General features: G+C 38.8%; 2 protein-coding genes across 2 annotated transcripts in view; both read right to left on the reverse strand.

The window, feature by feature from the left end:
• LOC135698484 (lateral signaling target protein 2 homolog) overlaps positions 1–25,664 on the reverse strand; it is a 113,016-nt gene that overhangs the window by 43,060 nt on the left and 44,292 nt on the right. The gene's annotated exons all lie outside the window — the stretch shown is intronic.
• The window catches only part of LOC135698489 (uncharacterized), a 45,820-nt gene continuing 33,403 nt past the window's right edge, over positions 13,248–25,664 (reverse strand). Inside the window, exon 2 of the mRNA XM_065218495.1 lies at positions 13,248–14,518. Coding sequence (XP_065074567.1) covers positions 13,429–14,358 — 930 coding nt within the window. The 5' untranslated portion in view covers positions 14,359–14,518 and the 3' untranslated portion in view covers positions 13,248–13,428. The remainder of the gene's footprint in view (positions 14,519–25,664) is intronic.

Raw genomic sequence — 25,664 nt, forward strand, 5'->3', positions numbered from 1 at the left:
ACATCTGAAATTGAAACGACAAAAATCAATTTGCAATATTGCTGAGTGATTAAATTGTAAAAACAATAAGACGGGAAACTGAAGAAAATTATGCAGCAAATAGAGCAAGACATTCATTTGATAAAGGATCACGCTGTTTTAATGGTTTATTCTGAAATTCTGGTGTAAAACTTTGTTCCTATGGTATGGTTATTTTATTTTTCCCGTTTCTCTCGCCAAATTCCCGGTTTTTTTTCCGGTTTTCCCGGTTACTTTTCAAATTCCCGGATATTTCCCGGTATTCCCGGTTTGCTGGCCACCCAGAAAGTTGCTGAAGTAAGTTAGGTCTTTACACCCAGGAAGTTTCAACGGAATCTGAGATGAAATTCGTCAAATTCCTCTGACTACACTGCTGCATTCCAAAGTTCACAACACTGCAGAGGACTGGATAAAGGCGATGGAAAGAGGATTACCACCGGATTCAATTAGCGTACTAGTACTAAGTCAGCGGGCAAGCGTCCAGTGATAGATTGATTGTTTTGTTATGTTTTTGCCGTGTTCCATTTGTGTTCCTACCGGTTTAATGCTGCTACGTTGTATTTTTCGATTAGTTGTTCCGTTTATTATTACTGTTTTAGTTCAAGGTAGACGCAGTGAGGAATAACAAAATGAAAAAAGGCCACTGCAATCAGCTGTGTGGTACACACCACACCATGTTCGTCAATGGAAAACGGTTCATGGTTAGAGGGCAAAACTTTCTATTTCATTAGTATCTCCAACGGAGAGTTCTTTTTTTTATGAATTAAAACTCTTTTTGTTTAGTTTGCTGCATAACCCCAAGCTTTCGCAGATACGTGATCCACTTCATGCATTGGGGGTGTCTGCGATGCTGTCGGCACGGTGGCTAGACAGAGGAAGAACTAACACTATTATAATAGGATGGGGACGATGATTGCTCATGGCCTACAATTGCGTAAGAGAAAAGTTGTTCAAGCTAGATGGGCGCGCATCGGATTATGAACGAGTTGGAGGTTGATTCAGAAATCATTCGGTTGTGGCAGCAACTGGTAGCTGCTGAAGAGCTGTTATGGCAGCGAAAACAATCCATATAGATTGAGTTGCTGGTTTTGTTTGCTTCAAGCTTTATGAAAGGATTGATTGAGTTTGCACGGCACATTCAATAACAAATGGGCCCAGGCTATCCTGGGTAGATAACGAGGATGACTCAACCGTTGCCGGTCGTCAGCTGAGACAAGAGGAGATCAGTATACAGCCGCGTTCCATAGCAAAACGATATAGTGGTTCTCAAAATTTCGTAAAAAATTGTAGTTTTGTTTCTTATCGGAAAATATTTTTGCGTAGTTTTGTATTTTGTCATCAGGGTGACCATTTCCATGTTACAGTCGCTATTAATCGGTAGCCTTGTCACATAGGCGTATTGAGCAAAAACGAAAAAAAGCATGGGTAAAAAAGCCTGAATTTTCAAGGAAAAATATAAAAACATAGTGCAGCCTCTATCTACAAACCATGAAAACCATATAAAAAAAACAAATACAATCAATGTTTGTCAAACAAAATCTAAATTTTGTAACATCATTATATTTTCCTAAAAAGTATTTTTAATTACCCTAACGACAAAATAAAAAACAATCAGGTCTAATATTTTGCAATAAGCAATAAAACTACCAATTTTTACGAAATTTTGAGAACCACTATATCGTTTTGTTAAGGAATGTCTGTATAATTAACACATTTTTACACAGCTGAACGAACGGTGTTGGAACGTGATGACCTGTTTGACATGTTTTGCTCTGTTTGAGGAAACATATTATTCAATAATTTGTAGTATGAAGGAGTGTGATTCTGGTTTGGTATTGACTGAAAAATTTCAGTTTATACCTTAACATCAAAAGTCAAAGATTCACGAATCGAAACAAAGAAAAATTTAAACATTTTTGGCTTCAAACAGTATGCTTGCAGGTGGTTATCGTGCCGTCAATTCTTGCTCTAAATTATTCCGCCAAATTACCTAGGGTATTGTTACACGTCGTCTACAAGTACAAACTTAACAATTACCTACAACACCGTTCAGTGTTCAAGCTCTGACCAACAGCATAATAACACGTGGAGCTCTTCCCACCAGAACAATAATAAGCTTAAATATTATTTGCAAACAAGTACCATATATACCATACCAGATTCGAGGTCATCCACGCGCCATCCATAAGCAACGTGCAAGGAAGCGTGTATAAGTTTTCATACGATTACATACATGCCCGGTAGTCCGTTGGTGTGTGTGTTCACCCAAGTGAATTATAACCACCATAATATAATAAGCAACATTCGATGCAAGCAACAAAGAACCCATTCGGCCGGAGAACTTCCCTGTTCTGCGTGGTTTAAATGTCTTGTTGGTTTCTCGTAACCTCGGTCATCGGTCGTCGTAATTCACACAGTTGGTTCGTTCGCCTCGCTGCCGCCGCTGACCTCGTCAGTGGCACTTCCTTTTCTTTTCCAAAACTACTGTATACTCTTATGAACCGATCATCGAACGTATTAGTAAGAATGCTAGGGGTAAATGGAAATAGTGTACAACAAACAAATCGTGCTCTCTGCAGTGCCACCGGATGACGACGACAAACCAGCTGACACGGACACACGGTCAACACCGATAACTGCGTTGTAGCGCTCTGTGGTGACCTTGTGTGCTATTTTTCATGCATGTGAACTTTTCCACGGGGCCATGGCTCCACCACTTACGTGGTATACGGTATAAAAGGTCGAACGTCTCCAAACCTAGAGTGGTTCTATAATTTCCAAGGTAGAGCATGGAAATACTGCCTTTGGTTAAATATGTAGGTACTTTCATTAACAAGTAAACCGTAACTGTCAACCCCCGCTATCTTATGTGGTATTAGATACCCCAGTGGAAAGGGGAAGCTGTTTTCTTCCGACTGGTTGCCTTCATTAATAGCCGATTACACTTGTGCTGATTCAATAGTGCTGGTGAGCCTGTCGCTCGCAATAATGCTTATCAGCATGACGTAAACAGTTATTCACTCTCTCACAAACTTTGCTGATTTACATCAATTATGGTTAATCAGCATTATGAACCAGCACCAATGTATACCGGGCATTAACCATCAAACCAACCTGACGACGATACGCAGTTTGCCGTTCGTTTTGTTTTCCTTCCTAGGCGTAAAACGGTGCCATTTGCTTTCACAAAAGCTCAACTCGCGCTCGCGACCCGTTTGAAGGTTTTTCCGGAGGAGTTGTAGTCTCTTTTCCTCGGATATTATCCGCCTCACAGCTGAACGCACAGTTTGCCGTACCTACTGCTTACTATCAAAGAGCAACAGCACCACCACCAACAACAACAACAACGGGGTGAAAATCACTGTTTATTGTTCCAGTCTGAATCGCAACAAGTAGCACAAAGAGTTTCACTCTCTGTCTCTGATGTTATCGGCAGAGCGATCTACGATTGATACCGACCATGAACCGTGAATATGGGTGCTTTCGCCTTGCCAGGAGCCAAAGGCATCATTGCTGATGGAAACGAACGGTACTTGTCGATCGTACCTAGAGTGTGATTCAATGTATTTTAAACATTCAAATATTTGTAATGGTCGGCGAACGCCTTCTTTTGCAAACAAAGAATTCAATCTCCGATTTTTCTTGAATCTAAGCAACCCGTCTGCTCTTTTTGGCAAGGGAATGTATTCACAATAAAATATATGTTTGTTGTAGCGCAGCAAGCAAGGACTTGTAATTTCATATTAGTATGTTTTAAGGGAGCTGAAATTTATGCTTTTGAAGTTTGATGGCTTCCTTAAAGTATCACCTTTCATCACAAGCTAAGAAGATTTATTGGCCTGGGCCTTAATTTTTGCCCGTCGCCTTGATCGAACCTGAAATGGTCCAATGCACTTTTACTAATGTTGCAAATTCATGACGAGAGACTTTTTACAAAATGATAATCTACTTAAATGGAATTGCAAGATACCACGTACATATCACATTTTTTTACGCAAGATAGAAAAAATGTGAAATCCATCAGCGCATACGCAGATTGAATAACGAGGATGTCGGAAGATTTTTCTAATATTGTTATGAAATTAGTATTAGCTTATTTTACGAACCAAAGTGGATTACACCAATGTGCTTAACCTAGAAAATCATCGTGTGACGATTTTGGACGAACATATTGTAAAGTTTCTTTTACGCTACAGTTAAATGAAAGTACTACCATTAAATTTCTCTTCTTCTTCTTCTTCGCATTTCAAGCTTATTGCATATCGCATATTAGCTTATTGCGTGCTCTCAACTTAGTGTTCTAGATGCACTTCCACAGTTATTAATTGAGAGCTCTCGATGCCTGTACCATTTTTGCATTGGTATAATTGTGTGGCAAGTCCAATCATACTTCTATGCCCAGGGAAGTCGAGAAATTTTCCAACCCGAAAAATTCCTAGACCGGACCGGGAATCGAACCCAGCCACCTCCAGCATGGTCTTGCTTTGTAGCTGCGCCTTTACCGACTGAGCTAAGGGAGGCCCCATTAAATTTCTCGTGAGAAAGGAATACAGACGATGTCCATACACACTACGAAAATGTTATGTAAATTTAGGTTCCCTGAGACCGACACATGTAAGCGGCCCTTTTGATATAAGAATCAGTTGAAAGAAACAAGAAAATCAATTCAATGAAACGTTCTCTTCGTCGATTTGCTTATGTTTCGGTTTGAGAACACTTAATTTTTCCATGATTCACGTCCAATATGGATTACGCCTCGTGTAAAATTAGTTATTTCTAAGTGTGTACTTATAGCGAACCATGGTTCCAATCATCCATTATTCCTGTATTTTTCATGCTTTTTAAAAATAAATCAAATGATTTAAGGATCACATAATTGTGTTATCGAAACATAAGTATGAATTGAATAAGCAAGATCACGTTCCAATTCTAACCTTCATTTCCTCACTCTGCAGATCACGAATTTGTTATTAGATCGCGAAATAGAGGCACAGAGAAATATGTTCAAAGTACCGATTTTAGACAGCATTTTTTGAAGATATAGGATATATATAAAGCGATGCATTTAGCAACATGAAGCACTACAGTCTAGAATTAAATGTACATAGATCCATGTTAGCCATGAGTATATTAATAAAAGATGCTTCTCTTCTTTGTAGTCGCTAAAGGGTGATACGGTCAAAATTTGGTCAATATCAACTTGACGTATTTCTTTCAATTTTGCATTTAAAAAACCTGAACACCCCTCATTTTGTGTGTGTAGAATGTTGCTCCTATTTTGATTTTGGAATTCACTCTTCAGTTGTCAAAATGCCGTCCAAGCAAGAAGAGCAGCGTATCAAAATTTTGCTCGCGCATCGCGAAAATCCGAGCTACTCGCACGCAAAGTTGGCAAAATCGCTAAAAGTTGCCAAATCAACCGTTACAAATGTAATTAAAGTGTTTGGGGAACGTTTGTCGACAGCCAGGAAGTCTGGATCGGGGGGAAATCGAAAACCGGAAGCCGCTGAGACGACAAAGAGAGTTGCCGGTAGTTTCAAGCGAAACCCTAACCTCTCTCTCCGAGATGCCGCAAATAAGCTGGGTGTATCGTCTACAACCGTGCATCGAGCCAAAAAACGAGCCGGACTATCGACTTACAAGAAGGTAGTGACTCCAAATCGCGATGATAAACAAAATACGACGGCCAAAGCGCGATCCCGGAGGCTGTACACGACGATGCTGACGAAGTTTGACTGCGTGGTAATGGACGACGAAACCTACGTCAAAGCCGACTACAAGCAGCTTCCGGGACAGGAGTTTTATACGGCAAAAGGAAGGGGAAAGGTAGCAGATGTTTTCAAGCACATGAAACTGTCAAAGTTCGCAAAGAAATATCTGGTTTGGCAAGCCATCTGTACCTGTGGCTTGAAAAGCAGCATTTTCATAGCTTCCGGGACTGTCAACCAAGAAATTTACGTGAAAGAGTGTTTGAATAAACGTCTGCTGCCTTTCCTGAAGAAACACGGTTGTTCCGTACTGTTTTGGCCGGATTTGGCACCTTGCCATTACGGTAAAAAGGCCATGGAGTGGTACGCCGCCAACAACGTGCAGGTGGTTCCCAAGGACAAGAACCCTCCCAACACGCCAGAGCTCCGCCCAATTGAGAAATACTGGGCTATTGTCAAGCGGAACCTAAAGAAGACCAAAAAAACTGCTAAGGGCGAGCAGCAGTTCAAGGCAAACTGGCTTTCTGCGGCGAAGAAGGTGGACAAAGTGGCTGTACAAAATCTGATGGCAGGGGTCAAGCGTAAGGCCTGGCAATTCGGATTTGGAAAAGCGGAAGCCTAACTGAATATTTTTCCTGAATTTTATACTAATTGAACTTGAAAAAGAAATTTAATTTGATTTTTTAAATAAACGATTTCACCGATTTACACGCGTTTTCCCTTGACCAAATTTTGACCGTATCACCCTTTATAACGAACTGGTCGTCTTTTTAATTTGCTCCATTCCATCCAAGAATAGAATCTTCTGTAACACCGCAAACATAGCAAAAGAATCATAACTCTGGGACAACTTTTCTAGATCGCAGTTTAAGAAAAAAATCTTATTATTATGGCGTGAGGAAAATTTACCCAGATGGAATGATCACGGACATAAAACAAAAATTGAATGCTTCTAGGACTTAAAATATCGATCGTGAAAAATTGGAGTTTCTTGGGCTTGGGCTTGGACTTAGAATTTCTGTTTTTTGTATTACCGGAATAATAGTATGGAAACAATACAAAACAATTTAATGGACTTAAAAAGGAACTCAAAGATCTGTGACATGATTTTTTTTTCTCGATGCTTGGACGCATACTAAAGCTACCGGGGGGTCAAAGATTATTAAAAAAAAAAAAATTCCTAGATCATTTTTTGACATTATACATTGAACCAACGAGAAAGGTAATTTTTACCTGAAATATCAAGTAACCTCTTCAAAATAGGACTTCAATGACATGGTAATGAATTTCACTGGATTCACTGGTCCAGTCCACAGGTCATGCTGGTGAAGGTTAAGTGAAATTCACGTAAGTTTTTCGTGATTTCATGGTATGAAAATATTCTCGTCGTTGTTGGACGAGTTGGAATTCCCAGGCTTCTTCATGTTTTCAAGCGTAAGTTTTATAATTTTTATAAAATAAAATTGCCGAATATGAGTGAATTTCAATTTTTTTAGAATGCAATCATTTAATGACTGAAATAAATCGAAATATATATACCAATTCACTTTATCATTACTACTAAAGCCAGTAACAAGTACTTACTAATTTCCGTAACTTTTAAGTGATGCCAATTTGAAGATTATCGGAAAGCCCGATAACATTTTCGTGAAAATCAATTGATTTCTATGTGAATCACTTAAATGTAATCTCTCCCCCAAAACACATAATATTCAGTATGATGGAAAATATGTACGTGCCTATTCAGGTGAATTTTACGTAACTTTTTGTTGCAGTGTAGGCTTGGATAACTTTCAAGATCTCAATGTAAAACAGCCTAGAGCTTTTGTATTGCTAAATGTATTGGGTCTAGAGCTTTTTTAGAAATCTCTGAAAATGTATTATAGGTCTATGGCAATTTCGAGATAAAAATAAATAAAATATTAGATTTCGTGAATAGTAAACGTTTCCATATGTTCGCAACTCTTCTTGTGAGACTTTACTCTGAGTTTTTAAAGTCAAATTATTTACTCTCAACATTGGTCGTAAAAAAGTGACTCTAGTGACTAAATTTCAAGGAATAGTGACTTTAATGACTTTTTGATGAAAAAAGTTACTTTTTGACTGACTTGAAAATAGTGGCCAAGTCACTAAAAAGGGACCTACTACCAGCCTTGTACTTTAGATGCTTTTAGATGGAGAGGGTGTTGATCAGTGCTTGTCATTGAAAGACTTTCGCGCGATATTGACAAAATTGGTCGTCCCATAGTCACTGACAGGCCTTCGTCAAAATCTCATTCAATTTTTCGTCAATGACAAAGATTCACCTGGTAACAAAAAGTGTAATTTCGTGCATTCTGTATCACATTATTGTCCAAGCAGTTCAGGACGCTCAAGTCATTTAATTTCGTTACAAATTTAGTTAATATAGAAATCTACACATTTTCGTCACTGACAGCATTGTCATTGACAATTGACATGGTTTGCCTTGGCTGTGACTGTTAGCTCAAATGAGTGACCAAAGCAGAATTGTCAAAATCACCGTGTATTGTCGAGATTTTGCAGCACTGGTGTTTGCAGCACTGGTGTGTACGGCTCATATTATATTAAATAGAAGGAATGTATGTCGTCACTTGAACCCCTTGCCTTTAAGGTTCTATTTACTTTGATGCATTTTTTTAAAAATAAAAAGCAGTTTTTTTCGACGCATTATTTTAGATTGCAAAAAAGCTCGCGTCATTTTGTGTAAAATATCAAAAGGAATCGAATAGTGCGAGCTTTTTGCAATCTGAAATAATGCGTCGGAAAAAACTGCTTTTGAAATTTTCCAAAAAGCATCAAAGTAAATTGAACCTTAACACCCTTATATAATGATCAGTTGCGAATATAAATAAACAATCCCGGAAAAGCAGTAGGAGCTTCAAAAATTTACAATGTATGAAAACAATCTCCATCAAGCGAGTTGGTATCGCTGAAAGTACCTAAGCCCACCTCACCGAGCGTCTGTCCACCGTGGAGGTAAGGCACAAACAGCGTCTGACTGGAATCCAGCGGTTGAATATGAAATGCTTATCCCCGGATGCTACACCTAAGATGGCAGCCCCATCACGGGACTAGGACCTACCGTCTCGGAAAATATTAATCTTTACAGAAACTAACTATGAAAGATCACGAACTGACTTGATGGCAACGACTTCTAACGCAAAACAACGAGCACGAATTGGAAGTTGGTCAGCTGGTTAAGCTGGTACAACTCACCAGCAAGGCACGACGCTTGATACTCGAAATTTTGGGACTATGTGAAGTTATTTCGGATCCAGTACTGTTATATGCCGGTGGTCGAGATGAAAACGCTCTCACCGTGAAGTTGGTTTTCTGCATCACGTCCATGCCGCGCTCTTCATGTGGGAGCCATTCATGAGAGCATAATCGTTGCCAGATTTAGAACACAGGTCCGAAACCTTACCATAATCCAATTTTATGCGACAACCGATGCTGCTTGAACACAGGACCAGAAGAATTTCTTCAGTCAACTGAATGCCATCGTAGATAATCCTTATGACAAACATACAAAGAAGTACCATAGAGATAACTCAAAGACTATAATGTCCCGAAGAAACGTGCTCAACTTTTTGGCTCAGCTCTGGTACTATCTTCGGTCCCAAGCTAATCGATGCACCCCTCGAAACATAGGATAATCCACGAGCCCCTCATTTTATCTGTCAAACTTGTATAGCGAATCAAAACAAACATAGTGTAGTACTAGAATTTCGACTATAATGGGGCACGTTAATCGATTTGCTTGAGACCAATAGGCTAGTCAAGTAGTGAGCCAATTTAAAATCGTTAGTTTCCACCGGTTGGTAGTACCGTTGTACTCTTTTGAGTACGTCAATTGTGGTACTAGATTAACTCAGTACAATGAAACTACTCGGAATGTCTGAAAAAGATATAAGGTTCTAAAGGGTGGCATCAAAATCTGGTTCGGTGGTTGAATGGTAAGTGTGACTGCTTTCTCCTCCCAGTGGACCTGGGCTAAATTCCAGCTGAAATCGTTGGAATTTTCTGAGGCAAAAAAAGCCACGATAGAACGGGTGAGAACATGAGGACCCATGAACAAAGCCCGTCAACGGTACTCGGCTCTAGAAAAGGAAGTCAAGCGCTCTTTCGGATAGGAAAAGCGAGCGTGGGTGAACTTCCTAGCTGACAAAGAGGAGAAAAACACAAAATTTACTGTGTTACCTGACTTATAACGAATATACGTTGTATACGAGCACCCCGAATACAATGTAAGGTTTGTCTAATTTTACATTGCAAATGCTATGCAAAATTAGACGAGTCAAACGTTGTATTCGGGGTACTCTTATACAATGTATATTCGTTATAAGTCAGGTAACCATACTGTTACCGCTCCGTATAGTCCTGGAGCACGTCAACGAATACCAAGAGTCCCTGTATTTGGTATTCATTGACTACAAAGCCGTTGATCCCCGGTCCATGAATAGACGGGTCGATAGGTAGGGTCCAGGTAGGGGAGCAGCCTCCCTAGCGTCGGTAGCATTGGTACTCAGTATGGAAAACAAGATCGGCGGAAAACAAATCAAGGGAAGAAAAAACGTAAGTGGAGATGGGGCAGCCACACACTACGATGGGGTGGAAACCAAATCTGCAAGCAAGCCCAGCAGGATATCGCAGCAGAGGCAGACCAAGCTCATGGCAACTGAGCCTCAACAAAGAAATCAAGAAAGCCGACAGAAATTTGACCTGGGCCAGGTTAAAGTAAAAATAAGCTGCCGTCCAGTATGAAAATCTTTCACGTTGGCCCTATGCGCCACTGGAGGGGCGCAGGATATTTAAGTGAGTGGGCGATTGTACCTAGGAATGATAAGTTCTTTTATTAAGTTTTTACTTTTTTTAACATGTGGATAGCGATAGAAAATAGCCCAACTGCGTCTAAATCTTTCTAGGAAAGATACATTACCCAATCTTTAATCTTCAAATACCTTGGAGTCTGGTTTGATTCAAAATACCCTTGGGGTACCCACACTAAGTATTTGAAACAAAAGTATCAACAAAGGATCAACTTTCTACGATCAATTTCCGGGACATGGTGGGGTGCTCACCCGGAAGACACAATTAAACTGTATAAAACGACTATTTTTTCAGTTCTTGAATATGGCTCTTTTTGCTTCCTCTCAGTTAGAAAAAGCCACCTAATTAAATTGGAACGCATTCAATATCGTTGTTTACAAATTGCCCTTGGCTGTGTGCATTCAATATGAGCCTGGAGGTTCTAACGGGAGTAAAACCCCTGCAGAACCGTTTCGGGGAGCTCTCATCAAGAATATTGATAAAATGAAGTGTCAGTAACAACCTTGTGATTGAAAACTTCGAAGAAATGCTCGAATTGACCATCCAATCTAGATTCGTGGGAATCTATCTTAATTATATGTCATCGGAGATTAGCCTTCTGTGCTATAACCCCCCTCGTGTATGCTTTGCTAACTACAGTTCTCTCATTGACTATGATCTCTCCATGAAACAGGCTATTCAAGGAGTTCCAGATCAACTTCGACCTATCTCAATTCCCCTTATTTTTACTGAAACGTACCAACAAGTTAATTGCAATAGAAGATTTTTCACTGATGGCTCACGCATTGATGAATCCACTAGAATCGGCGTCTTCAATGAAAACTCAACCGCCTTTCGGAAACTTCAGGAACCTTGTTCCGTTGATGTTGCTGAGCTAGCAGCAATCAGCTTCGCATTGGGGATGATTTCCGACATGCCCATAGACCATTACTGCATCTTCTCGGATAGTCTCAGTTCGATTGAGGCTATTCGGTCGATGAAACAAGGTAATCACTAATCTTATTTCCTTTCAAAGGTAAGGGAGCAGATGAGTTTGCTGATCGAAAGATCACATATGATTACCTTTGTATGGGTCCCCTCACATTGCTCAATCCCAGGCAATGAGAAGGCAGACTCTCCCGCAAATGTTTTTTCGAGAGCGTGGTTCAAAGGTCTGGATGCTTCATTCGTGTGATGTCAAGTCTTATGTCCAACCACTACTAGCTAGACACACATCTCTACAGAATAAACCTTGTTGACAGCAATATAAGTAGGTGCAGAATCGGTTATGATGACATCGATCACGCAGTTTGGTATTGCCCGGGTAATGACGCCTCCAGAGCACGACTGTTGGATACCCTAGTGGCCCGAGGTAGACAACCTTTCCGTGAAGTAAGAGGTGTATTGGGAACCCGTGATCTTCCCTACATGCAGGCGATATACGAATTCCTTTGTTTGTCAGATGTTAGAGTTTGATGTGACCATCCCCTTCTTTCCAAACAATTTCCAGCCATTGTGCCCCTGTCTCATTTTCCTCCTGTTTCAGTGCTACTTGCCTCTGCCCAGCCAGGATTTGGTCAACCATCCGAGAGTAGTATCTGAAGGAGGCTACAGAAACCAGTTTCCTACCTAGCTCTTTCCAATCGAAATTGTTATTCATTAACCTCGAGCCCGCCACGAGTAATTGGTACCCAATATTAACCTAGAACTACTGCTGATTAAAATGTAAATTCAAACGTTACTGATTTTTGGTTCCGCAAAGTGTCACACACGACTGAGCCTAGTAAATAAACGAACTAGTTAAAAAATATGGATATAAAATAGACCGAAGTTACCAGTGGCGTGGCCTTAACCTCAATCTACCTGTGCCCCAACTCTCAAAACATAAACAATTATCAAAATATTGCTTGCAATGGATAGATATCGAGTTAACTAGAAGATTAAGTGTATTTTTCAACCGATTCGAGTATGAATATGGCATTAAATCTGTTTTTGAAAGTTGGTGCACAGGTAAAAAGTGAGGTTACGTGACGCCACTGGAAGTTACCTAGGCAGTTACATAACTAACTAGTGATGTGAGATTTCAATTTCAAGGTTAGATAAGTGACAATTTAAACACTGATTTACAAATATCTATTTATAAGGAATTAAGACTTATTGTTTTGATCCACGAGACATCTGCTTTTAAAATAATTGTTCATAATGGTTGTTTTGCCCAAAAAAGGGCACGACTAGATTTATCATCCACCAGTTTCCATACCTTTTTAAAGTGGAATCTACTCAGCCATTAGTGTAAAACACAATTGCTGTAGAACGAATGTTAGTACCACCGTTCTATGTGCTTTTATCGGATTCGACCATTACAAAGGGAACTTCGATGTTTGTTTTCGTTTCAATCCAGTCAGTGTTGAGTTCAAAATCTCAAGATACCTATGCGAAAAGTACAGGTTGTAAACGTCTTACTCTTTTTAATCTTAGAGCATTTATATTTTCGGGTTGCTCAAGTTGATGCAATTGGAAAATATATAGAAGTGCATACATAAAATTTTGTGATAAGCGTAAGTACTACACACTTAGAAATACCTAATATTACACGTGTCGGAATCCACCTTTGACATAAAAAAGGATGAGACGTAAACAAACATGTAATGTAATAAAGGGCGAACACGAAATTATTGCGACACCGAAAATGTCATGCCAATTTTCTTATAATGTTTAGAATCAAACCAAAATTTTAGGGTAGTTTTATACATATATTTACTTCAAAAATCAAAAGAAAAGTTAATCGATGGAGCCTTGAGTGTAAAATTGAACGCATTTTCGCTTGATGCCCTCCATCAAAGTCTTTACAGTGTCATCCGGTACCAGTTTCTCAGTTTTTTTTCCATTTTCTTAATATGTCCTTCTCGTCTTTGACTGTCTTCTTGCTCTTCCGAAGTTCCCGCTTCATTATTGCCCAGTACTGCTCCACCGGGCGCAGCTCCGGACAGTTTGGCGGATTCATGTCCTTTGGAACAAAATGGACAGAATTGGCCTCATACCACTCCAGGACACTTTTAGAATAGTGGCATGATGCCAAATCTGGCCAAAATAGCGGAGCTTCGTCGTGCTGCTGCAAGAACGGCAAAAGGAGCTTCTCGAGGCACTCAGATTTGTAGATCTCGCCATTTACTGTGCCCTTTGTCACGAAAGGCTCACTCCTCAGTCCGCAAGAGCAGATGGCCTGCCAAATGAGATATTTGGGGGCGAACTTCGACATTTTCTTCTTCTTAAATTTGTCGTCCACATCGAACTTGCTCTTGCCGGTGAAAAACTCCAACCCCGGAATTTGCTTAAAATCGGCTTTTATATACGTTTCGTCGTCCATCACACAGCAGCCATATTTTGTCAGCATCTTCTCGTAGAGCTTCCGTGCCCGAGTTTTAGCCGTCGATTGTTGCCGCTCATCGCGGTTTGGGAAGTTCTGTACCATGTATGTATGTAGTCCAGCTCTCTTCTTTGCATTCTGGACGTAGCTCTGCGACATGCCGATCTTTTTAGCCAAATCACGGCTTGAGACGTTGGGATTTGCTTTAATCATCCGCTTCACCTTTCCCGCCGTCTTTTTGTTCTCCGGTCCCGGTTTTCTTTCAGCTCCTTTGCCGTGGTCCAACGTCAACCGCTCCTGGAACCGCTTCAACACTCTGGAGACGGTTGAATGGTGAATGTTCAACATTTTTCCCAACTGCCGGTGCGACAGGTCAGGAAATTCCAGGTGTTTGGAAAGAATTTGTTCTCTCAACTCGCGTTGGTTCACCTCCATTTTCGTTGAATCGAAAAACACGACTTCGAGTTTGACAGTATGTACACAATACACATCAATGAGAAAGTGTGCAAAATTTGGTTGATTTTTACCCAATGGTAAAAAAGTTATGCCCTGTTGAATGTGTCGCAATAATTTCGTGTTCGCCCTTTATTAAGTGCTCCGAGACTGAAAAGTTCGAAAGTACGTTTGATTGAGCTGAATTTCGCGTCTATTATGACTCAATTTTATGTCAAAATTGACGCTCGTATATGTCAGTCTCAGAGCACCTAAATTTACATAAATTTTTCTAAGTGTGTAGGCTATGTTTTCTTATTTTGGGCATACCTCATAAAATGCATATGCAGTGGCGTCGCGTCCACATGTGCAACTTGTGCACGACACAGGAATAATTAAAAAAAATGCGTTTAGATTTTTTATAGATGTTATGGTCACATTATAGTACTTTACTCCAGATTACAAGTGACCATGAATACACTATTTTATAGTGTGGCTCAATAAAATCTTCGACCTTGGTTTGAAAGCGAGCTTTTTTGGGTGGCGGGTGGCAAGTTTGTGAATGGTCAATGCCTGATGTAAGCCAAGCAGACCTTCTATCACCTCTTGAAACATACCAAAAATGTTCCACAATACATGGCGGTTTGCACCACTAGTTGCAATTCAGAAGGGTCTAACTCAAAACGTAAACAATGACTGGGATCGTCGGTTTCTTCCGAATGAAAACACACACACTCAAACTAACTAAATCATATGATAGAGCAATGTTTGTTCTATGAGCTGGTGTAGTCAGATTTCGTGTGGTGATTCAAGAGAAATCGACGTTCAAAGTCATTGTTTACGTTTCGAGCTATACCCTTCTGACATGTTTCGCCTGAATTGAAACCTTCAGCAGTCACGCGTCAAACGGGAGCAACACGGAAACAGCAGTCTGGTACGCTTTGGACGTTATCATACTTGCAGACCAGTTTGAATGTGTGAGTTTAAATTAGAAGAACATTTGTGATGTATGGGTGCCCAAAGTGTGCATTTCTCGCTGTGCACTTGGTTATCTTATTGCAGGCAAAGAGAGTAATGGAGAAAGAGAGCGCAAAATCTCGCTCTTACTCTCTTGTCAGTTGTAAATCTCTCAATTACCGATGGTTGCGCCAGTGCGCCTGTGAAAACTTATGAGCTTCCCCTGGTTCATTCTGATAGTGTTGTTCTGATGAATAAAAAGTTGATTAATTCAAGTTTGCTACCCAGAGGACGTTATGAATTTTCTCTAGACTTTGACACTGTTTTGTATCAAAAAATGTTTTCGGAAGTGTTTGACGGATATTCTTCATTACACTGCAGTCGAAAGATTATAGACCCTTCAAATGTTACGTTAGGTAGTGATTAATATAGTAATAGAGAATATGTCCCTCGAATTCATGAAGCATTGAAAAATATACAAAAACTAATATGTGGTGGTAAACTATAACGAACAAAGTTTGGTGCACAGGTAAACAAATGAGGCACGCGACGCCTCTGTCATATGTATGTCCTATATTAACAATTTACTACATTTTAAACAACATTCATATAATTTAGATCAGAAAACTTAACCGTTATGAGCGTGACGGTTACCTGAATACCTAGCATCCATTTGAATAACACGGTGTAGAAACAAAACAAAACAAAATCCCCACGGAACTACAAACATAGCGCAACTACCTAAGCCCCGTCTTGAATGAACTTCCTTACCCCCTACCGGGTGGACAGTTTAAAGATACTTTATTAGAATAAAGCAATTATCTAAATGTCGACAAACTTAAGAAAAACTTGTTGTGGGTCAGAAACATAGCCAAAATCGATGCTGATTATCTTGCCCGAATTTGATGAATTCGTCCTTTACAGGTTTTGTTTACTTCCCAGCATGCTCCTCGTCGATTAACGTATGACGGGGACTTGTTTGATAGTTTACTTTCAATTAACATATTTTCCAATATATTGAAGACTTCAAACGGAAGGGCTATTTATTTTCCAACAACTGTGTCTCAGACGTCATTAAAAGTGAGATTTTCGTGCTGTGATTTTCCATTTTAATAAAGATGGCCAGATATAAAATAGTCGAATTTCAGCACAGATAATGTGATTGCTTGCCCATAACAAGCAAATTATGCAATTATCCATGCATGTCGGAGAAGGTCGCGTCTGATCGGTTCGACATTTGGCGTGGAAATGCTAATCCATCCAAATCAATAATAGTAAATACTCACGTACGGTACTGTAAAGTCAAACGAAGCTAAAATGATTACCTGCAAGAGATAAGATATGAGAAATACATTAGTTTAGCGCCAAAATGTAACATTATTTTCTCTAACTTTAATTTTATATTATAATTTAATTTTAATTTTTCAACACTCGCTTCATCCAACGGCATATCTTGATACTCTTTCTCTACACTAACACACGTCGGACAAGAAAGTCTGTGTCCGATAAAAACATACAAGCAGGCTTTGTTTCGCATACACTGCAACTGCCATGTACCCATTAATGGGTAAAAAAGGACCCATTTTTGATGACTATATGAGGCTGTCAAATAATGGGTGAAGTTCAATTTCAAATAATGGGTACTCTTTTACCCATTTCTCAGAGCGCTTCGGGCGAGAATAATGAGTACTTTTTTACTCATTAATGGGTGAAAAGCAACTTAGATAACATCTTCCAGTCCTCGCTTCAGTCGCAAAGTGTCTTAACGATGTCGAATGGAAATTGCTCGTTTGAAAAGTAGGTATTTCTTATTTTATTTCTTTCTGCCCACATCTAAACATCAATCTGAAACTTGCAGGGACAGAACTAGCCGGATCAGCAAGGAGATCCCAGGAGAGCTTTGGGAGCACCATTTCTTGCACGAACGATGGAAAGACCACTGGATGGAAAATGGTGAAATAAAGATATAAATATAAATAACGTTTTGTATTCTTAACTATTCATTGTGGCTCTTTCAATGATCCATAAATCATACAAATTCTAAAAGAAAAATCCTGGTTTAAGGATTTCAAAATTGGGTACTTTGTACCCATTTTATAAAGCCAATTATTATTTAAAAATGGGTAAAAAAGTACCCCATGATTTGACGTACAAGGTCTTTACCCATTAATGGGTAAAGACGTTTTACCCATTAAATGAGTTTACCTACTTTACTTCGAAATGGGCACTTTTTCACGCATTAATGGGTACTTTCCAGTTACAGTGTATCGTTATGCCTCCTTTTCCTGTGACAAACGACTACAACCATGGACGCTGGTAACGGAACAGGTAGCAAATTGTGATAAAGCAATAAGTCATTGCCCGATATTAATCTAGGTACTTGCCACCACCTTGACCGCATCCGTTCGTGTGTTCGTTTGTCAACACTAACCGCGACAATGCCCTCGCCGTGCTGTCGACGACTCGAATTCGAACGACTAACCCACAGGTGCATTTAGTTGGGCATTATTTGAATAATTATTTATGTCAATTAGTAGATTTCTGCAGGAGAAAGGGCAATATGAAGTAAATATGAACAATCAATTCGATATTATTGATTATTGAGAACGAAACAAAGTCTGCATACCTGTGTTTGATTTCAGAATGAGTTGAGGGCATATTTCATTAATACATAATTCTATTAAAATAGACTGTAGGGTATCCAAGAAGGAATAAATACAGGTTGATATTGATATAAATGAAAACACTTAAAATTTAATGCAATGTACATGTTCTCTATACAATAACGCCAAAGTGTGTTTTAATTCCTCAATTAAATTCGGTGCCGTAAATTGCACCCGTAGATATCTTATGATCAGGTTCCAAAAAGTTTCCTTTGACCGGACAATTCGGAGGATTCATCTCTGTTTGCATGTACCAAGCTGCTTTGAATTTTTTCGGTTGAATTTTTGACACAATGGGGACAAAAATGGGTGCAGGCTTAGAAAGTGCTCAATGAACTAATGTCTAGAATAATGATGCCCTATCATGCAAAAAAAAACCTAACGCTCAATGAATTAATTTACACTCCTAGGTATAAATGATCAAGGAATTAATGAAGACATGATTTCCCCTAAGTACTAAAAAAAGTCGTTTCATTGATTAAATGTTGTCAGCTATAGCCATAATAAGTGTATGACAAGCCAGAATATATAATAGTTCTGGTGAGCACATGGATATTGATTAGCAATAACAGGTAGAGTAGAGCCATCGAGCGTGAAGGCTGAATACGAATAAAACCACGTACCCACGTACCTGTGACGATAAGTCCGTATTTATAAGCGATAACTTTTGGGTTGTCCTGGCACTTCTCGTTAACCTAATGCCGTGAAACTGCATGATATAAGCATTAATAAAGTACGTTTATGTACGCTTTTGGAATACCTAACCATGAGTGGTAGGTAAGAAAAATAAAACATGAATGCACTGTCGGAGCCCAGTTACATCACAATAGTAATAAATATTATCGCAACCAAATCCGTACTCTCTACTATGAACACGGTCGATCGGACCGAGAGGTTGTTGATGAGCACACACGGCTAACGAATGCGAACTGGGTTGAGTATCGTCTGTCTGCATGTCTGATGAACTGATTAATGTACGAATGAACCCAGTAAGTAACTGCAGGCACGCGCGGTGTTCCCTCGAATGGGGTTAGTTGCACAAAAGATGCGTTGCAATATTTAATGTTTGGTTGAAGTGATATCAACTTTCTGGTAAAGTGAATTATTGTTTACTTTCTGCGTCTTGTTGGAAGCGTAAGGGCGCTAGCACAGTGAATGCGAGAAGCCAAACCGACCATGAGAAAGAAGAAAAATAAATAATACAAATCCCATTAAATTTTTTATCAATTCGGCTTCCTGCAGTGATGCAGTGCTTGCGGCCCAAAATTTCGCATGATAGACCATCTTAAATATTGATTGAAATATGTACATACATCTGTTGTATATAAACAATACAGGGAGTAACTGTCACTGTCATAACGATTTCAGATTTACTACACATCTAGCGTTCAGAATCATATGGGTCTAACTGCGATGATCGATTCTCTTCATTGATTTTCTCTTTGTATTACTACACTTGAGTGTCTTAGTATCTTAGTTCCATATTGTAGCTTAGGGTATTTCAGTTGATATTGTATATAGTTTTTATATAATAGAGGAAATAGCTCTAATATTGGCATATGGATCTAAGATTGGGCCCATCGGTAAAAATGTGCTATTTATCAATTTTATCTAGATGAACGCGTCATTGGGACGGTACTAATGAATATTTTTGGTCGCTATTGAAAATTTAGTCGATTGCTGAATTTATGTATGGGCCCAAATTAGGGGCATTTAGGCCAACATTACATCCATTTCCCCTATGTGTTACATATTTTCCAAACATATTTAAAAAAACTATTTTATAGTTTTCCGCCTGTTTGAAAAAGCACTGAAACCATCACTTATGAAATGTATTTCCGATATATCCATCACAAGTTCAATGTTGTCTTCTTATTTCATTTCATTTTCATTTTGCAGCGTTTGGTGGGGCAATGGGAGCGCAAGTCAATCCAAAGCCGAGGATAAAGGACGGGTAATGGCTGAATAGTCTATGCGGACCACTTGAACGCCATGGGAAAAGGAAGAGATTGAAGAGGCAGGTTATTGGAGAGTTTTGAGGAAATGACACATAGTGATGCTAAATGAAAAGAAACCGAAAATCCATCTCCCACTGATTCATCCTTTCACATATATACCAAATCGATATTTTAAAGCAATAATCAAAATAAACAGACAATACATGAAAAGACTAATTGCCAGCTGCTTTAAAGGCTAGTTGCCTCCCTAAGCGGACCCTCCGCATCCTAACTCTTCTGTTAATCCACTTAATGCTACTAGGCTGTCTAATTTTTTTTTATTTAAGTTCGTTTGATGATTATGATATCTCTAGTCTAATTTAATAAATAATTGACATCTCTAATCTACCTACAATGCTTTATTAAGTACCTGCAATTGTGAATGTAATCTAAAATTTAACGTGTTTCAAGTTGTTTTTGACTTTGACCTATATTTAATATATATTAGTTCGTCCCAGGTGACACCTTCAAGTGACTAAAATGCTTCACTTTGAAGTTAGATTCCTAGCTGATTTTTTAATTACATAGGGTATATGCTTCAACTACGCTCACACGTTTCCACTATGTCGCACCTAAAAAATACGTATGGTTATGTCACAATAGAAGCACGCCACAGTGGAAATCTCGAGCCATAGTTCAAACACTTATCCCAAATCAAAATGAAGCACATATAAGATTAGTTGCAATACCATGTACAAAAATGGTGTTTAATATTGTTCCCTGAGTAACACCTCAATGAAAACAACAACGAAAGCTTGTCACGCAAGTAGAAGGAGCACTGTTGGGCACTTTCTTAAATATTTCAATAGTATAATTCTCTTGCGAACCCAAATAAATCTATCTGCGTAAAAATAAATAAAATAAGAGTGATTTGCGGCAAAACCCGCCAGTATCACACCCAACGTCAGTGCCTATACGTAAGCGTACTACGACGCGGCTTTCAACTAAAGGAGTAACAAGTGTGATACTATCACTTCAGGCTAGAACTTTGGTTCTCTTATGCAATGGTTCATCAGAGAGGGGAAGCTCAGTAATCCTCATCGCATGCTCATGACGCTATTCTGTCACGGCATGAGCCAACGATGCCGGACCTAAACCAACCGTCTCCAACGCTCCACTGTGAAGCATAAGATTAGGCCCGCCCACCAACGTCCAGGTTAAAAAACTAGCCAAGGGGAGGGAAATTCAATGTTGTCTTCTTATTGCTTATGATGTTTTATGATTATATACTCATTCAAAGATTGATATTTCTTGAACAAACTTGATTGAGGTTCACGCATTTTTTTCTACATTCATCGGGCACTATCAAAGTAACCCCAAAACAAAAACAAAAACGGATGTTCGGTGACAAGACACAAAATATAATGCAAATGCAATAATTTCCGTTAATCATATTACTAACGAATTGACTCTAGTATCCCCGGAACTTATTAAAAAAAATTAAAAACATTCATTGCTGTAGAAAATATTTAACATGTTCCAAAATCTTTCCAATACAGTGATGTAAAAGGTTGTATTGGCTAGCAAAACCAACATCAAACGCACTGAAAAATGTTAATCCAGATGAAGAGAATCGATTATTGCAGTTAGGCCCTTATGATTCTGTATGCTAGATATATCAAGCTGAACATTGCATTACGTCCTAAGTAACATTGACAGATTATCTTCGTCGACTTTCTCTTTGTATCCCCACGGCCATTCTCAGGTGTTTTCAGCACACAGATCGACAAAAGAAGCATTTATCTAGCATCTAATACTACAAGAAACGGTTATGTGCTCAAGTTATTAACGAAAAAGAAAGTCGACGAATCGATCAATGTTGCTTAGGACCTAATGCAATGTTCAGCTTAATTTAACCTTTAACTTAGCACAGAGGCGTCTCGTCCGCATATACAACTTATTCATGGAGCAGGTAATCAATTTTATCTTATCGTATGTATGTACATTTTTTATTGTTTTACTAAACCGTTACATTTTGTGAAAGATAAGAAAACATCATCTTCAGCAAACAGCCACAGTCAGTGGCTCACCTTCGTGAATGAAGTAACAAGGCGAAAAGCTTAGTTACCGTTGCTTAGATTTCAGATGATATGATTTTCCCAAAGGTAGCCTAAAGGTATGAACGAACGGAACGAACAAAACGAAACGCTTAAATTTCTGATAGGGGAAATGGATGTAATGTCGGCCTAAATGCCCCTAATTTGGGCCCATACATAAATTCAGCAATCGACTAAATTTTCAAAAGCGACCAAAAATGTCCAGTAGTACCGTTTCAATGACGCGTTCATATAGATAAAATGGATGAATAGCAGATTTTTAGCGATGGGCCCAATATTAGCCAACATTAGAGCCATTTCCCCTACGTGACGGTCTTCGGCGACAGTTTCATAACAGAGACTGTCATATGACATTTTAGTTTGGTACTGTTCTCAGCGTTGACAGATATACAGATTTTTGAACTTGATACCCATTTACAGATGAGTTTCTTAAGAATACTAAACTGTATACCGGTTTATACCGATTTTTTAATATAAATTATACAAATCGATAATTGCCTGCCTTCGCACAAATGTCATAGTACCAAAATGCGAGGTTAAATTCGATTCAATTATAACAGGCGACGATCTTCAGCTCTTGATCCGTCTTAAAAATGTCCGTAGGAGACAATATCAAAGAACACGCGATCCTGCCATGAAAGTTATCTGGCGGGATTTGCAAAAACAAATTAAAAAGCGATTCTCTGCCCTGAGGAACAAAACTTTTGAAAATAATGTTTCTAAATTAGACCCGAGTTCCAAACCCTTTTGGAAACTCACAAAAAATTTGAAAAAACCTCAAAAGCCAATTCCAGCGCTTAAAGGTGGTAAAATTTTGATCACAAATTTGGAAAAAGCTCAGAAACTTGCTAAGCAATTCGAGAGTTCCCATAATTTCAGTTTGGGTCTTACTAGTCCTATTGAGAATCAGGTTGCTCGGGATTTTCTGAATATTTTCTCTCATTTTCATTTTCATTTTGCAGCGTTTGGTGGGGCAATGGGAGCGCAAGTCAATCCAAAGCCGAGGATAAAGGACGGGTAATGGCTGAATAGTCTATGCGGACCACTTGAACGCCATGGGAAAAGGAAGGGACTGAAGAGACCGGTTATTGGGGGGTTTTGAGGAAATGACACATAGTGATGCTAAATGTAAAGAAACCGAAAATCTATCTCCCACTGATTCATCCTTTTACATATATACCAAATTGATATTTTAAAGCAATAATCAAAATAAACAGGCAATACATGAAAAGGCTAGTTGCCAGTTGCTTTAAAGGCTAGTTGCCTCCCTAAGCGGACCCTCCGCATCCTAACTCTTCTGTTAATCCACTTAATGCTACTAGGCTGTCTAAATTTTCTTATTTAAGTTCGTTCGATGATTATGATATCTCTAGTCTAATTTAATAAATAATTGAAATCTCTAATCTACCTACCATGCTTTATTAAGTACCTGCACTTGTGAATGTAATCTAAAATTTAACGTGTTTCAAGTTGTTTTTGACTTTGACCTATATTTAATATTTATTAGTTAGTCCCAGGTGACAGCTTCAGGTGACTAAAATGCTTCACTTTGAAGTTAGTTTCCTAGCTGATTTGTAAATTTCATAGGGTATATGCTTCAACTACGCTCACACGTTTCCACTATGTCGCACCTCAAAAATACGTATGGTTATGTCACAATAGAAGCACGCCACAGTGGAAATCTCGAGCCATAGTTCAAACACTTATCCCAAATCAAAATGAAGCACATATAAGATTAGTTGCAATACCATGTACAAAAATGGTGTTTAACATTGTTCCCTGAGTAATACCTCAATTAAAACAACAATGAAAGCTTGTCACGCAAGTAGAAGGAGAACTGTTGGGCACATTCTGAAAAATTTGAATAGTATAATTCCCTTGCAAACCCAAATAAATCTAACTGCGTTAAAAAAATTATAAGAGTGATTTGCGGCAAAACCCGCCGTCAGTGCCTATACGTAAACGTACTACGACGCGGCTTTTAAGTAAAGGAGTAACAAGTGTGATACTATCACTTAAGGCTAGAACTTTGGTTTTCTTATGCAATTGTTCATCAGAGAGGGGAAGCTCAGTAATCCTCATCGCATGCTCATGACGCTATTCTGTCACGGCATGAGCCAACGATGCCGGACCTAAACCAACCGTCTCCAACGCTCCACTATGAAGCATAAGATTAGGCCCGCCCACCAACGTCCAGGTTAAAAACTAGCCAAGGGGAGGGTTTTCTGAATATTTTCTCTCGGGAAAATATTTTTGATCCGGGGACTGATTTGGACGAAGTAATTTCTATAACTAAAAAGTTTCAAAATATGAAAGCTCCAGGTGATGATGGAATTTTCTATATCCTCATCAAAAAACTCCCAGAGAGTACCTTGTCTTTCTTGGTAAAATTATTTAACAGATGTTTACATTTGGCATACTTTCCTGATAAATGGAAAAATGCAAAAGTTGTTCCAATTTTGAAGCCGAATAAAAATCCAGCTGAAGCTTCTAGCTACCGCCCAATAAGTTTGCTTCCATCAATAAGTAAACTGTTTGAAAAGATAATTTTGAATAGAATGATGCTTCACATCAATACGAACTCAATTTTTGCAGATGAGCAGTTTGGATTTCGCCATGGGCATTCAACTACTCATCAACTCTTAAGAGTTACCAATTTAATTCGTTCAAACAAATCTGAAGGCCACTCAACTGGAGTTGCTCTTCTAGACATAGAAAAAGCATTCGACAGTGTTTGGCATGAAGGTTTGATTGCTAAATTGAAAAAGTTTAATTTTCCACTTTATATTATGAAATTAATTCAAAATTATTTAACTGACAGAACTCTGCAGGTAAATTATCAAAATTCCAAATCTAATCGACTACCTGTTAGAGCAGGAGTTCCTCAGGGTAGCATTCTTGGGCCTATATTGTATAACATTTTTACTTCGGACCTCCCTGATTTGCCTCAGGGTTGCCACAAATCTTTGTACGCTGATGACACAGGCATTTCCGCTAAAGGAAGAAGTCTTCGTGTTATTTGCAGCAGACTGCAGAAAAGTTTAGATATTTTCTCTTCCTATTTACAAAAATGGAAGATTTCTCCCAACGCTTCCAAAACTCAACTTATAATATTTCCACATAAGCCTAGAGCTTCGTTTTTGAAACCTAGTAGTAGTCACATAGTCACTATGAACGGAGTTCCAATTTGCTGGTCAAACCAAGTGAAATATCTTGGATTAATACTTTGAAAAAAATATCTTGGATTAACTTTTAAAGATCACATTGAGAGCATTTAAGCCAAATGTAACAAATATATAAAATGTTTGTATCCTCTTATAAACAGGAAATTCAAACTTTGCCTGACGAATAAACTTCTAATATTTAAACAAGTTTTTAGACCGACCATGCTTTACGCTGTGCCAATATGGTCTTGTTGTTGCACTACCAGGAAAAAAGCACTTCAAAGGATTCAAAACAAAGTTCTGAAAATGATTTTGAAGTTGCCTCCATGGTACAGTACTACCGAAGTACATAGAATTTCGAATGTTGCGACTTTAGAACAAATGTCCAACAAAATAATTAATAATTTCAGGCAAAAATCGTTGCAATCCTCAATTGCAACGATTAATTCCCTTTATACTTAGACAAGATTT

This window comes from Ochlerotatus camptorhynchus, unplaced genomic scaffold (assembly GCF_037179485.1).
Source record: "Ochlerotatus camptorhynchus isolate MF236.1 unplaced genomic scaffold, CSIRO-AGI_Acam_v1.1 ptg000087l, whole genome shotgun sequence".
NCBI lineage: Eukaryota > Metazoa > Arthropoda > Insecta > Diptera > Culicidae > Ochlerotatus > Ochlerotatus camptorhynchus.